Source organism: Oncorhynchus tshawytscha, linkage group LG24 (genome assembly GCF_018296145.1).
Source record: "Oncorhynchus tshawytscha isolate Ot180627B linkage group LG24, Otsh_v2.0, whole genome shotgun sequence".
NCBI lineage: Eukaryota > Metazoa > Chordata > Actinopteri > Salmoniformes > Salmonidae > Oncorhynchus > Oncorhynchus tshawytscha.
The window spans coordinates 20,039,266-20,054,668 of NC_056452.1; the positions used below are offsets into that span (position 1 = coordinate 20,039,266).

A 15,403-nucleotide genomic window follows, 5' to 3' on the forward strand; every position below is an offset into this window, starting at 1 on the left:
TTAGCCTACACATGATTTAAACCTATTGTTAAACATCTTGTCCCATGAAGTTAATCTAAAATTGCTATCCTAATCATTCTAATACAACAACCCCTCTTTAGATGAGTACACCAATAATGTCCAACATTTATTTCAGATTTTTAGAATGAGGTGAAGGTTGAACCCTTTCGTGAACGAGACATGAATTTAGGGTAACGTTTTGGTTGGCCAACTGGATTGCCTACCGGGAAGAAAATTTCGCTACGGTTATGTTGTTTGTTGGATAGCTGCCCCCCGTGGTTAAAGTAATCATTGCATGTTAATACAGTGGCCACCAAGGTTACATATTAAACCGGTGTGACACTCACTCTCAGGCAGAGAAGGGTGTAAAGCTACCTCTAAGGCATGTTCACCTGTTGCATCTTACAATGGGGGATTTGACGGACAGTAATAGCATAGATGACCGAGTTCTATCGGTCGTTCCTCGTAGAGAAGAGGACATCAAAGTTGTATTTCACAAAGTTGGCGATGACGACGACGATGAACACACAACTGAGAGAATCAATTTACAAAGTAACAGTCATGATGAGAGGAGCAATGATAAGGACGCAAGGACTAGAACAATGGAAAGCAGCGCGATGCAAAGATTCTGTCCTCTCATATATTGTAGAATTGGCGGCGGCGGGGATCCCGTCTCAACGGACGCAGGAGACACAGTTGCTAAAGGTAGCCACCACGGTAAAGTTAGAGAGGATGTATATAATTTCGCTATTTTAAGAGATCTACTAACGCAACCACGTGTGAGTTGTGTATTAATATAGTCCATTATATGACTGGATCTGCTTCCATCTAGTTGAAGTGATGAACTTTAAGATAGATGGGGTAATGAAAAGCATTGGCGTAGCCAATGACGACCTCCGTAGCAGCAAGTTATGTAACTGACGTAATCGCTGTTCTCTAACTATGGAATTACTTTACTGATAATCATACATATTGCCGCCAATGCGCTTTCATTTTAAACGATCTAATAATAGCAAATATATTGCAACATTGTTGTCGCGTCACCTCTCACTTTCATCAGACTGATTATTAATTATTGAACGTAATCCGGTTTAACATGTTCATCATTTTCAAAGGGGATGACGAGGCATTTTCCCACCAGTTACAATTCTATGTAGCTTTAACTTCTTGAATGGTTTTACCAATTTTTACAACAGAAAACACTTAGTAATGTATTAGTTTGTTTTACAACATTGGCTCCTTATTTGTAATTTTGGTATGATTACAAAATTGGATGAATGAGCACCTAGCCGACAGGTTGTAAATCAAACTCACAAAGAAGTCTCTAACAATGGTGTCATCTGTTCTCAGATGAGTAATAATCGTCTGCATCCTTCCACACTGTTTCCCACAGGTTTAGTCAGTACAATTTCCCCATATTCTTCCTGCTCAATTTGTTCCTCCTGCCAGTTAGAGGACATGGGTTCATGGCACTCTTTTTATGTTGGGAATAAACATTAGCAATCAGTGGGTACAGTGTGTGACAGGCCAATTTTCAGGTTTATGTAGTAATATTCAATACCTGTAATCCCCCTGCAGCTTTTAAAACTTGTCAACGGGTTGCCTGTAACTGTAAGCCTTAGCAGGGATTCCCTTCAACAAAAGGGCTTTTAATATCACATTTGAATACTGTACCTCTTCCTCCTCCCATTTTGCCATTCCAGACAAACACATATTCAATTACGTCTTAGTAGTAGGTTAATGTTCAGTTCCAGTCAAGCTATTTTAACCAGTTAATGTGTCTTCCTCCCTCTGTCCTCAGAGAAAAAGCATTGTCCAGGACTGGGCCTGTTCTATGGCCTGCTGGCAACAGTGTTCTTCTCCGTTATAGCTCTTCTGGTGAAGACAATCGATGGAGTCCATGCTGTAGAAATCAGTGCCATTCGCTGCTTCTTCCAGATGCTGTTTGTTATGCCTATGCTTATCTATCACAAGTACGTTATTACAAAACTGTATTTATCTGTATTGAACAACTTAACCCCTTGACCCCTGATATTTACATACAAATATTTCACAATTTCCTGTTTTTTTAGGACTGGCTTCCTTGGACCAAGAGACAAGCGGATCTATTTGGTGATGAGAGGATTCTTGGGTTCTAACGCCATGATCCTATTGTTCTATGCAGTTCAGCAGATGCCCCTGGCTGACGCAACAGTCATCATGTTCAGCAACCCAGTGTTCACTGCCTTGCTAGCCTGGATCTTCCTCAAAGAGAAATGCACAATCTGGGACTGTGTCTTCACTGTCTTCACACTGGCTGGTGTCATAATGATAGCCAGGCCTCCCTTCATATTTGGTGCTCGTATAGAGGAAATAGAGGGAGACTACACCAATCATCTCAAGGGGACTATTGCAGCCTTTGGTGGAGCGATGGGAGCAGCTTGCACTTTCGTAATACTCAGGAAAATGGGCAAAAGTGTCCACTACTATCTGTCCGTGTGGTACTATGCTGTCATTGGTTTCATTGAGTGTTTCATCACTTTGTTTATACTTGGTGAATGGACCATTCCATTCTGTGGGAGAGACAGGTGGATCCTTATGCTGATAGCGATCCTGGGCATCGCTGGCCAAACGTTCCTCACCAAAGCACTACAGATCGAGAAGGCCGGCCCTGTGGCCTTGATGAGGACCGTCGACGTGGTCCTAGCTTTTATTTTCCAGTTCATATTTTTCAATCGAAAGCCCACCATGTGGAGTCTCGGTGGGGCATGTTGTGTGGTCGTCAGTACTTGTGGTGTGGCGCTAAGGAAGTGGTACAGCAACACACACCCAAGAAAGAGCTAAGAACCACACAAATAAATTACTTTTTTGCAAGGAATAAATTAGTTTATCAGTTAATATGTTAGTGTTCAGCAGATGAGTGAAAACCAAAAAAAAAAACACAGAAAACCAAAGAAGCAAATGTTACTGTAAGGGTTGAACACAAAACTGGACACATTTCAGTATTTACATCTACATACTGTACTTAGAAAATAGGGTTTCTCAAAGGTACTTTGGTAAGGGTGATATGTCAAACCATAATGACTCAAAAACACTTAAATGGTTCTTTGCATTTCAGAAAAGGGTTCTTTCGCCTTTTAGTGATAATTAGAATGTAGCGGTGGCAGCTCATTCAAATTTTTGGGGGCGTGGTTTGCACACAGGTCTTGTGCAGTGTCATTCCAGTTTATCTAATATGTTGTGTCCTTAAAAATGACTCGGGCCAGTAATGGTCTCTTGTTAGAAGACTCACATAAAGCCTTGTGTCAATTGAGAACTGTTGACTAAATCTCAATTCTCTCCTCAGAGAACCCCAGCCGTTCCAGAGCTAGCACATCTGATTCAACTTGTGAATTAACATAGTAATAACACCATCATTTTAACAATAGAATATGGCTAACCCCATAAGAAGGGTGTTCTATATAGCACCAAAAAAGGTTGTAACCTTTTTTTATTGGATCTTTGTATAACCTTAAAAAATGGTTCTATTTAGCACCAAAAATGGTTCCACTGTGGTTACAAGCCAAATAACACTGGTAGTGGCACTATATAGAAAACATTTTTTTTGTCTGTACTGAGTTTATCAGTACCACGTCAGTACAGTATAGGCGGTCATTAAATAAAATAAGAATTTGTTCTTAACTGACTTGCCTAGTTAAATAAAGGTTATATATATATAATTCATTTTTTTCTTATCTTATTGTATTTTAAATGGGCTGATATCCTTTATTTTAATATACTGCTGGTCAGAATCGGTTTGTTGTGGAAATTTTGAATGTGACAGGGTGATTTCTTTTCTTTTCCCCCGCAAATATGTTTAAAAGATTGCTTTGTGCAATGTGTCACTGAGATTGCTGGATAGCAATAATGTTCTGTTGACCCAACGGGTAAGCAGCATAATCAGATGACTTTATGCATAACTTACGTTTCTCCTGCCTAGTTAAATAATAGAATTTGATGGAAACGTGATATTTACAGTACAAATAGCTTTATGACAGTATACCACAGAAAACAACTCGTTGCCTTCCATTTAAAACGTTTACTAGTAATTTAGAACTAAGCACTTGAGTTTGCACATTTTTGTTACATGCAGTATCAGTTATGATGCTTTGTATAAGTTGTATACTCCTAGTTCTCTCAGGGTTTCTATGCTGTTTTATAGTATTTCTTAATGTATCAATAGAAATAAATAGATATTTATGCTTTATCAAAAGCACTTTCTCTGACTGATTGGAAGTTTTTGACTTGAATTTGTTCTTGTTTATGAAATATATTGATGTTGTGAAAATGATTCTTAACTTTTCCGTGTTCAATCATTTTCAGGTAGGTTTACATAAGTTGGTCATAACGAAAGTATGAACTATTTAAATGAACCATTTTATTCTTACATTTAATTCAGAGCCTGTTTATATGACATCATACATTGTTTCTAGAACTTCCAAGTGACTTATTTTACAATATATTGTGTTCAATTAAGGTGGACACAGTATATCTGAACCTTTATCTAGTTCATGTTTGATTTTATTTAACTGATACAGATTTGATTGATGAAACTGTAATGTTGGATGCACTCGCAAAAAGAAGAGCATCAAATATTTGAGTTATTACCTTCATGCCTTACTAAATCCTTTCTCATCTATGTAATTATTATATTACAGTATTTATATGACTATTTCAGATTTTATATTAGAAATAAGGATAATTCTAAATGTTGTGTATTTGTCATTTTTTATTTTAAAATAAATTGCATATACATTTCACATATTTGTCTTGATATCTCAAACTAAGGAAGTTTGATGTTTTCCATGTATTCATACAGTCACATGTCTGCAATCCCTGCTGTGATCCACCACAAGATCTGACCCAATGATTTTGTTCTAGCCTGGCTAGACAAAGTCATCCATTATGAACACTATAGCTTTTCTCAAAACACTGAGTCAGAGCCTTTTACCTCTAAGGGGAACCATTGCCATGTAAACCTGTGTTTAGGTTTTAGACTTTGCCAAGATCTTTCCTTGATTTTCTCTTAACCCTTCATTGAATAACAAAGCTTGTGTACTGTTGTTTTGTTTCGTTCTGTACATGGGACAGATGGCTTCATAACATGATATATATATATACACCGGATATACACTGAATATACAAAACATTATGAACACCTGCCCTAATAGTGCAACTCCATATTAGGAAGGTGTAATTCATGTTTGGTATACTCAGTGTATATTATTTTCTGTGTAACCCATGTATAACATTTGTAGCCAGCAGAGGGCAGAACAAACTTCAAAATCATCTAATGTGTTCAGACAGAGGATGGAACAATGATGTACACTATATATACACAAGTATGTGGACACCCGTTCAAATGAGTGGATACGACTATGTCAGCTACACCTTTTGCTGACAGGAGTATAAACAAAATAGAGCACACAGCCATGCGATTTCAATAGACAAACATTGGCTGTAGAATGGCCTTACTGAAGAGCTCAGTGACTTTCAACGTGGCACTGTCATAGGATGCCAACTTTCCAACAAGTCAGTTCATCAAATTTCTGCCCTGCTAGAGCTGCCCCGGTCAACTGCAAGTACTGTTATTGTGAAGTGGAAACATCTAGGAGCAACAATGGCTCAGCCACGAAGTGGTAAGCCACACAAGCTCACAGAACGGGACTGCAAAGTGCTGAAGTGCGTAGCGCATAAAAATCATCAGTCCTTGGTTGCAACTCTCACTATCGAGTTCCAAACTGCCTCTGGATGCAATGTCAGTACAATTACTGTTCATCAGTAGCTTCATGAAATGGGTTTCCATGGCCAAGCAGCCACACACAAGCCTAAGATCATGATGCGCAATGCCAAGCGTTGGCTGGAGTGGTGTAAAGCTCGCCGTCATTGGACTCATATCAAACACCGCCTGGTACGGCAACTGCTCCGCCGCCCTCAACCGTAAGGCTCTCCAGAGGGTAGTGAGGTCTGCACAACGCATCACCGGGGGCAAACTACCTGCCCTCCAGGACACCTACACCACCCGATGTTACAGGAAGGCCATAAAGATCATCAAGGACATCAACCACCCGAGCCACTGCCTGTTCACCCCGCTATCATCCAGAAGGCGAGGTCAGTACAGGTGCATCAAAGCTGGGACCGAGAGACTGAAAAACAGCTTCTATCTCAAGGCCATCAGACTGTTAAACAGCCACCACTAACATTGAGTGGCTGCTGCCAACACACTGACACTGACACTGACTCAACTCCAGCCACTTTAATAATGGGAATTGATGGGAAATGATGTAAATATATCACTAGCCACTTTAAACAATGCTACCTTATATAATGTTTACATACCCTACATTATTCATCTCATATGCATACGTATATACTGTACTCTATATCATCGACTGCATCCTTATGTAATACATGTATCACTACCCACTTTAACTATGCCACTTTGTTTACATACTCATCTCATATGTATATACTGTACTCGATATCAGCTACTGTATCTTGCCTATGCTGCTCTGTACCATCACTCATTCATATATCCTTATGTACATATTCTTTATCCCCTTACACTGTGTATAAGACTAGTTTTGGAATTGTTAGTTAGATTACTTGTTGGTTATTACTGCATTGTCGGAACTAGAAGCACAAGCATTTCGCTACACTCGCATTAACATCTGCTAACCATGTGTATGTGACAAATAAAATTTGATTTGATTTGAAATTGTATTTGTCACATTTGAATACAACATGTGAGACCTTACAGTGAAATGCTTACTTACAAGCCCTTAACCAACAATGCCGTTTTAAGAACATACTATAAAGAAATGTATGAGATAGCAATAACAAATAATTAAAGCGCAGCAGTAAATAACAATTGCTGGGCTATATACAGTGGGTGCCAGTACAAAGTCAATGTGCGGGGTCACCGGTGTCGAGGTAATATGTACATGTAGGTAGAGTAATTAAAGTGACTATGCATAGATAATAACAGGGAGTAGCAGTGTAGAGGAGGGGGGGGGGCAATGCAAATAGTCTGGGTAGCCATTTGATTAGCTGTTCAGGAGTTTTATGGGTTGGGGGTAGAAGCTGTTTAGGAGCCTCTTGGACCTAGACTTAGAGCTCTGATACCGCTTGCCATGCGTTAGCAGAGAGAACAATCTATGACTAGGGTGGCTGGAGACTTTGACAATTTTTTAGGCCTTCCTCTGACACCGCCTGGTATAAAGGTCCTGGCAGGAAGCTTGGCCCCGGTGATGTACGCACTACCCTCTGTAGTGCCTTGCGGAGGCCGAGCAGTTGCCATACCAGGCAGTGATGCAACCCGTCAGGATGCTCTCGATGGTGCAGCTGAAAAACCTTTTGAGGATCTGAGGACCTATGCCAAATCGAGCACACAGCCATGTAATATCCATAGACAAGAGTTCCAGTGTTTGACATCCATAGCCAGCTAGCTAACATAGCATCCCTCTCTATTTCAGCCGGGTGTTTGAGTAGGCTAAACCAGCTAGCTGTATTTGCTTGCTAAGTAAGTGAAAGTGAGAAGAAAAATATATATATTGCTAGCTCTCTCTCTCTCTCTCTCTTGCTTCTTCATTTTGAAGAAATTCATTTATTCAAAACTGTTCAACTATTGTCTTTCTCTTTGAGTCAACTACTCACCACATGTTATGCACTGCATTGCTAGCTAGTTGTAGCTTATGCTTTCAGTTCTAGATTCATTCTCTGATCCTTTGATTGGGTGGACATCATGTCAGTTCATGCTGCAAGATTTCTGATAGGTTGAAGGATGTCTTCTGGAAGTTGTCATAATTACTGTGGAAGTCTATGGAGGGGGGGACCATGAGCATCCTAGGTTTTGTACTGAAGTCAATGTACCCAGAGGAGGATGGAAACTAGCTGTCCTCTGGCTACACCATGGTGCTACCCTACAGAGTGCTGCTGAGGCTACTGTAGACCTTCATTGCAAAACAGTGTGTTTTAATCAATTATTTAGAGACGTGAACATATTTAGTATTGTTTTATCTAAAAAGGATCACTTTGTTTCACTATACATGAAATTCACTGAGGAGGATAATCCTCCCCTTCCTCTGAGGAGGAGCCTCCACTGTAAATGTGCAGATAACACTTAAATGTAAAGACTGGTACAAAACAAGGTGCACAATGGCAAAGTGATCTCTGTGGTGAGGTATCTGTCATGATATTTCCTGTCCCTCTTGTGGCAAAATAAACTGTGGACATAAATTATGAAAGCCCCATAAAGTATTGCATACACAGCTAAAGTCAACTGACTGAATATCCTGTACTTTGTGTAATGATAATACTTGAATGTGCATCTAACTCATGTTGCTGTTTTAAAGTAAATTGTAAATAATCAAGTTTTATTGGTGAACTAAAGTGCACAGATTTGTTGCAATTAAATCAGTAGAATTTCATGTTCCAATTTGATTGGGAGTGGAGAGCTTGCACTGCACATTCCTCCTGAATGGCATACAAGTTCCCATCAGAGGAGAATAAAGGAGATAAAAATAATAGTTTATTATTAATATATCATGAATAAACTATCACATGTTCCAGGTTTAACAGAAATACAGTTGAAAACTAGCAGCAGGTAGAGTGTGTAGATTGATGAAGAAAAATAATAATTTAATCAAATTTAGAATAAGGCTGTAACGTAACAAAATGTGGAAAAAGTCAAGGGGTCTGAATACTATCTGAATGCACCGTATACCACTGTACCCTCCTCCCCTCTCACATTTAAGTAATTTAGCAGATGCTCTTATAGAGTTAGTGCATGGCAAGACAACCATATATCAGTCATAGTAAGTACCTTTTTCCTCAAAAAAGACATTACATTTACATTTTAGTCAACACTATTATCCAGAGCAACTTACAGTAGGGACTGCATACATTTTCATACTGGTCCCCTGGGGTAATCAAACCCATAACCCTGGTGTTGCAAGCACCAACTGAGCCACCTATGTTGTGAAATGTAATCACAGGTGACACACCTCACAAGTCACCAAACCAGAAGGTCTGAACACAATGCCAGAAAGATGACACTCCTTTTACTGACAAATCAAATGTCTCACACTCAGCGATGCATGTTGCTACTTGGACAAGACAAGAGTTTCCCAGGGTTGGAGGCAGAGGCATAGAATTGAGCGATAGAAAGCAGCTTTAGCAGGAGATACTGAAGAGAAGGTCGAGAGGAGGGAGTGGAAGGATGATAGGTCCTCCAGAAGTTGAGTTTTTCTATATTTTTCAGCCCTGTTCTGTGAGCATGCAGTGAGTCACTAGGCCAAAGAGTGGTGGGTTGAGTGGGCCGGGAGGAAAAGGGACAGTGGGAGTCAATGTGGCGGCAAGGGAGGAGAGTAGGGTTGAAGAAGCAGAGACAAGAGAGGGAAAGATTTGGCAGGAGGAAGAGATGATAGGATAGAAGAGGAGAGAGTAATGACAGAAGATTGCGACAGCGCATCACCATCTTGGTAGTAGAGACTAGTCAAGGACCATATCACCTCCACCCTACCTGACACCCTAGACCCACTCCAATTTGCTTACCGCCCAAATAGGTCCACAGACGATGCAATCTCAACCACACTGCACACTGCCCTAACCCATCTGGACAAGAGGAATACCTATGTGAGAATGCTGTTCATTGACTACAGCTCGGCATTCAACACCATAGTACCCTCCAAGCTCGTCATCAAGCTCGAGACCCTGGGTCTCGACCCCGCCCTGTGCAACTGGGTACTGGACTTCCTGACGGGCCGCCCCCAGGTGGTGAGGGTAGGCAACAACATCTCCTCCCCGCTGATCCTCAACACTGGGGCCCCACAAGGGTGCGTTCTGAGCCCTCTCCTGTACTCCCTGTTCACCCACGACTGCGTGGCCACGCACGCCTCCAACTCAATCATCAAGTTTGCGGACGACACAACAGTGGTAGGCTTGATTACCAACAATGACGAGACGGCCTACAGGGAGGAGGTGAGGGCCCTCGGAGTGTGGTGTCAGGAAAATAACCTCACACTCAACGTCAACAAAACTAAGGAGATGATTGTGGACCTCAGGAAACAGCAGAGGGAACACCCCCCTATCCACATCGATGGAACAGTAGTGGAGAGGGTAGCAAGTTTAAGTTCCTCGGCATACACATCACAGACAAACTGAATTGGTCCACTCACACAGACAGCATCGTGAAGAAGGCGCAGCAGCGCCTCTTCAACCTCAGGAGGCTGAAGAAATTCGGCTTGTCACCAAAAGCACTCACAAACTTCTACAGATGCACAATCGAGAGCATCCTGGCGGGCTGTATCACCGCCTGGTACGGCAACTGCTCCGCCCTCAACCGTAAGGCTCTCCAGAGGGTAGTGAGGTCTGCACAACGCATCACCGGGGGCAAACTACCTGCCCTCCAGGACACCTACACCACCCGATGTTACAGGAAGGCCATAAAGATCATCAAGGACATCAACCACCCGAGCCACTGCCTGTTCACCCCGCTATCATCCAGAAGGCGAGGTCAGTACAGGTGCATCAAAGCTGGGACCGAGAGACTGAAAAACAGCTTCTATCTCAAGGCCATCAGACTGTTAAACAGCCACCACTAACATTGAGTGGCTGCTGCCAACACACTGACACTGACTCAACTCCAGCCACTTTAATAATGGGAATTGATGGGAAATGATGTAAATATATCACTAGCCACTTTAAACAATGCTACCTTATATAATGTTACTTACCCTACATTATTCATCTCATATGCATACGTATATACTGTACTCTATATCATCGACTGTATCCTTATGTAATACATGTATCACTAGCCACTTTAACTATGCCACTTTGTTTACATACTCATCTCATATGTATATACTGTACTCGATACCATCTACTGTATCTTGCCTATGCTGCTCTGTACCATCACTCATCCATATATCCTTATGTACATATTCTTTATCCCCTTACACTGTGTATAAGACAGTAGTTTTGGAATTGTTAGTTAGATTACTTGTTGGTTATTACTGCATTGTCGGAACTAGAAGCACAAGCATTTCGCTACACTCGCATTAACATCTGCTAACCATGTGTATGTGACAAATACAATTTGATTTGATTTGATTTATTTGGTAGGGGGAGAGCGGGTAGGGTTGGAGGAGAGAAAAATAAACAAAGTAGTGATCAGTGACCTGGACAGGGGTTGTAGTGAGATATAGGCAAACAGTCTAGTAAAGATGAGGTCAAGCGTATTGCCTGCCTTGTGAGTGGAAGCGGACAGGGAAAGGAAAGAGGTCAAAAGAGGGTAAAGAAAGAGGTGGTCATGAGGCTTAAGTCACCCAGTACAGTGAGTTGTGAGCCATCGGGTAGCATAGTGGTTAGAGCTTTGGACTAGTAACCGAAGGGTTGCAAGTTCAAATCCCTGAGCTGACAAGGTACAAATCTGTCGTTCTGCCCCTGAACAGGCAGTTAACCCACTGTTCCTAGGCTGTTATTGAAAATAAGAATTTCTTCTTATCTGACTTGCCTAGTTAAATAAAGGTAAACATTTTTTTTTTTAAATGTGCTTGTCAAGGTGTCAAGCTCGTTGAGGAACACCAAGGGCACATGGTGGGCAATAGATGACAACAATGTTAAGCTTGAGTGGACAAGTGACAATATTGAAATTAGATGGACAGGGAGGGGGAAAAGAGAAAATCTCAATTTAGGAGAAATGTAGTAGCCCTGTGCAACCACCTCCACAACCAGATGCTCCAGGACTATGAGAACACAACAAGAGAGCAACTGGAGTAGCAGTGTAATCTGGGATAAACCATGTCTCAGCTGAAGGGTGATATAGGCTGAGAAGAACTCATATGAACTCAGCTTTATTAACCACAGATTGGAGACTAGGACGTCCACATGGGTTATGCATGCAGGGTACACTAGATTAGAAGGTTTGTAGCCACAGGGTGGGGAGCATCGGCAAAAACCTACAGGGAGAGCAGCGAACAGGAATATAAATCCTACACACTTGACAAAGCCATCCAAGAGAAAAATGAGAATCTGAAAAGAACAACTCCGCACAACTCAGAAAAACGTCTTCGCTAAAAAACAGGGGAAACTGAAGAATGAATAACCCCACTCTACACATACGGGTGCGTTCAGTTCGATTCAACGTTTGCTACGTTGCATCACGGTTTGTAATAAATGACACATTTCCACTAAAAGTTGTCCATTGTTCTTCAACAGTATTTGAGGGTATGCTTGCTCCCGTTTGGTGTGTGTGTGGCCTTATCAATATGGGTTTGACTATTTTAAATGACAAACTATTGCAACCACAACGCCGAAAGTGCGCACCCCAGGACAGGACATAGGAATGACAATTGAAGTGATTAGGGGGCGGTACTAACAACTGCACATTTTACATTGGAAGTGTAGTTACATTTAGTGGAACACTGAAACACCACTTAACCTACATAGGCAACATGTTCCACCAGCACTCAAATCATAACATGCAAGTTGTTGACAATAAGCATGGAATTGAACCTGAGTGAAAATGACACGCTTTGTCGCCACAACTCGACTGAGCAAAGCAAAACAAAAACTTTTATGGGGCACTGTCCGTAACTAATGTGCTGGTGAAACACTGTAGCCTCAGACATTCCAATGTAGTGACCGTGCATTGAATCTGCTTATCGTAACTACCCAGCGGCTATTGTCCTCCTCAGCCGCAGCAAATTGGGCTACTACCAACAACAGCAGCACATCCTAGTCATTGCTTCTGGGGTGGCGTTTTGGGTTCAGCTCCACATCTCAGTCAGCAACTTTCACAGTTTCATGAGGGATGTACTTTGAATAGAATCGCCTTCGAGTATAACGGACTTTTTACATTGAGTTACCACTGCATTTGTCTACATTTTTGGTAAGTTACGCAAATTTTCTGGGAAGAGTAGCTAAATGAAGAGAAATCGGCTCGCACGTGCCAAATTTGCTAATCATAACTAGCTTCAAATTATTAGCAATTCTTTACTGCGTTTAACTTTATCGATTTTCATACTCTATGACTACAGATTTATCGGGCTGTTGTATCTCGATTATTAAAGTCCCTTCATTTCATTTAATAATTATATTGACGAACCTCAATCTACACAGATGAGTTATGTAGCCTATGCCCAATTATCGGATTTAATTGCTGGCTCAACTAAATGAATAATTTGGTCAGGACAGGTGGTCCCTGCCAAAGCTATCCATGTTTGAATTGACCTAGTCTTCTCATTCATTGTAAAATTAAAGTGGGGAATGGTAACCCAGAGGACAGTGCATCCTATGTACCGCCACTGCTTTGAGGGGAAGGGGGTGTGTAATTATTTTGGTAGGACTACTCCAAAATGTTCTGAGGGTATCACCTTTTAGCCTTGAGCTTTTATGCGATTGTCCTCGGACCACTCCTCTTCCTTCTGGACATTTATGTTTAATCGGGAATAAAAACATTAACAAATCAAGTTACATTTCTTTTCAAATAGTTTCAGTGACGATTCAAAGATGGCTGACATCGCTTTCTGCCTGTCAGTTGTTCATATTGTAGCGATCCTCGCTATATCAACCCTATTGGTGAGATGCGTAGGGTGTTGAGGCACCAGCGACCGGGGTTCGCTTCCCTGCTCGCTACATTGGTGTCAGAAGTGGAATGGCATCCGTGAGGACATCGGAACACACAGCCTGGACATGTGATGGGACTGAGTAGTCGAAGCATGTGAATGTGTATTCCTGTTCAGAGGGAGTAGTGTAGCGATCCTCACTTTGAGTCACATTACAATTGAGTTAACTGTCATCTTGCTACCTGGGCAGAGCCCTCCATAAGGCGAATAAAATAGCGGTTGACTCATCCACTCCACCCTGAATTTCAACTCCTTCCTTCTGGGCGCAGACTACCTAAATTAAATTTAAAAAACAGGACCAATTAGTCTTCTTATTCTGAATGCAATTCTGCAACTTAAAATGTTAGACTAATTGCACTTACACTATGAAACTACACTTATCCTGCCTATTTGCTTGTAAATATCCTTTGCTATTTTTTATTTATTGTGATATATTATATGACTGCTGCAAGATTAATTGCCTCGGAGGACATTGACTTTTTCTGAATCTGAAAAAACAGGTTCACTACACTATAATCACTAGCACTCTATCCACAAAGGCATGTATTTGGGGTATTGGCACAAGTATGGTTAAATGGTTGGTTGAAACCATGGTGTGGTGGTTAGAGGAATGCACGGAAAGAGAAATCCACTGCATTTAGTCAGTTGAGGATTCCAGCCTCCAAATCTGTAGGCGTCCCTCTTGAACCAGCCCTCTCTCTGTTATTCCACACAGGGTCTCTGTTTCCACTGGCGTCTGTTGCCTTGTCTTCTAATCAATTCCGTGTGATCCCAGGTCTCTCACATGAAAATAATTCTGTTTGGTTCAGTTCTTTGGGATTTCAATGTTTTGGACCTCAAAGGATTATATTGAATGGTTTTGTACAATGAAAAACACACCAACACACTGCTTTTAAAGTTTACATACACATTGTCCATTTTCCAACAGCCTTTCTTTGGAAGTTGTATTTTCCACTTTCATTTAACGTTGCGTAGATTGACATTTCAACGTCTTCAAGGGTGAAAGAATGTCAATCCATTGTTATCACGTGACATGTCTGTCTTTTGTGACCTCCTATGAGGGGGATTCCTTCTGCCTTTGCTCAGTTGGCTGCACTCTAATTCTCACCCCATGGGAGTTTGGGTTAATTACATTCCCAGTGAGTCATCACTTGGATGAGTTGAGAAATAATCCCCAGTGAATTAGCCCAATGTTAGGGGTTGGATTAGTTTTCCCTTAAATTACCCCCATTAGCAAAGTAGTACCACATTTGGAATAGTGAAGTTGAACATCTGGTGTTCATGTGAACAATATCTGGAGGTAATAAAATCAATTTAGTCTCAAATAAATAATGAAACATGTTCAATTTGGTAAAAAAGAAAAAACAGTGTTGGAGAAGTAAAAGTGCAATATGTGCCATGTAAAAAAGCAAAAGTTTAAGTTCCTTGCGCAGAACATGAGAACATATGAAAGCTGGTGGTTCCTTTTAACATGAGTCTTCAATATTCCCAGTTAAGAAGTTTTAGCTTATAGGAATTCTAGGACTATTTCTCTATACCATTTGTATTTAATATACCTTTGACTCTTGAATGTTCTTAGGCACTATAGTATTGCCAGCCTAATCTCCGGAGTTGATAGGCTTTAAGTCATAAACAGCGCTGTGCTTCAAGCATTGCGAAGAGCTGCTGGCAAATGCAGGAAAGTGCTGTTTGAATGAATGCTTATGAGCCTGCAGCTGCCTACCACCGCTCAGACTGCTCAATCAAATCATAGA

The 15,403-nt window shown here is 41.2% G+C and overlaps 2 protein-coding genes across 8 annotated transcripts in view; both read left to right on the forward strand.

The window, feature by feature from the left end:
* The first annotated feature begins 250 nt into the window (after positions 1-250).
* On the forward strand, positions 251-4,778 carry LOC112223469 (solute carrier family 35 member G1). 2 transcript variants are annotated; one of them, XM_024386491.2, is made up of 3 exons: positions 251-717; positions 1,802-1,973; positions 2,073-4,778. In XM_024386491.2, exons 1-3 carry the CDS (start codon positions 408-410, stop codon positions 2,821-2,823), a joined length of 1,233 nt encoding a protein of 410 aa, XP_024242259.1. In that variant the 5' UTR covers positions 251-407; the 3' UTR covers positions 2,824-4,778. The 2 variants fall into 2 exon arrangements, with proteins under 2 accessions (XP_024242259.1, XP_024242260.1); XM_024386492.2 differs by having other exon boundaries at positions 255-705.
* Positions 4,779-12,620: 7,842 nt separating this feature from the next.
* Positions 12,621-15,403, forward strand: part of LOC112223466 (1-phosphatidylinositol 4,5-bisphosphate phosphodiesterase epsilon-1) — an 80,927-nt gene continuing 78,144 nt past the window's right edge. For 2 of the 6 annotated variants that reach the window (XM_042305474.1, XM_042305475.1), the window contains exon 1: positions 12,621-12,913. The gene's annotated coding sequence lies outside the window, so the exon portion shown is untranslated. The remainder of the gene's footprint in view (positions 12,914-15,403) is intronic. The other 4 variants (XM_042305479.1, XM_042305478.1, XM_042305477.1 and 1 more) reach the window with 3 other exon arrangements.

What these genes read in the sequence shown, in the direction of transcription:
- LOC112223469 (XM_024386491.2), top strand. Translation starts at nt 408, where the DNA reads ATGGGGGATTTGACGGACAGTAATAGCATAGATGACCGAGTTCTATCG. An exon ending in TGCTAAAGGTAGCCACCACG is followed by an intron (nt 718 to 1,801) that starts GTAAAGTTAGAG and finishes CTCTGTCCTCAG; the next exon opens with AGAAAAAGCATTGTCCAGGA. An exon ending in CCTATGCTTATCTATCACAA is followed by an intron (nt 1,974 to 2,072) that starts GTACGTTATTAC and finishes CTGTTTTTTTAG; the next exon opens with GACTGGCTTCCTTGGACCAA.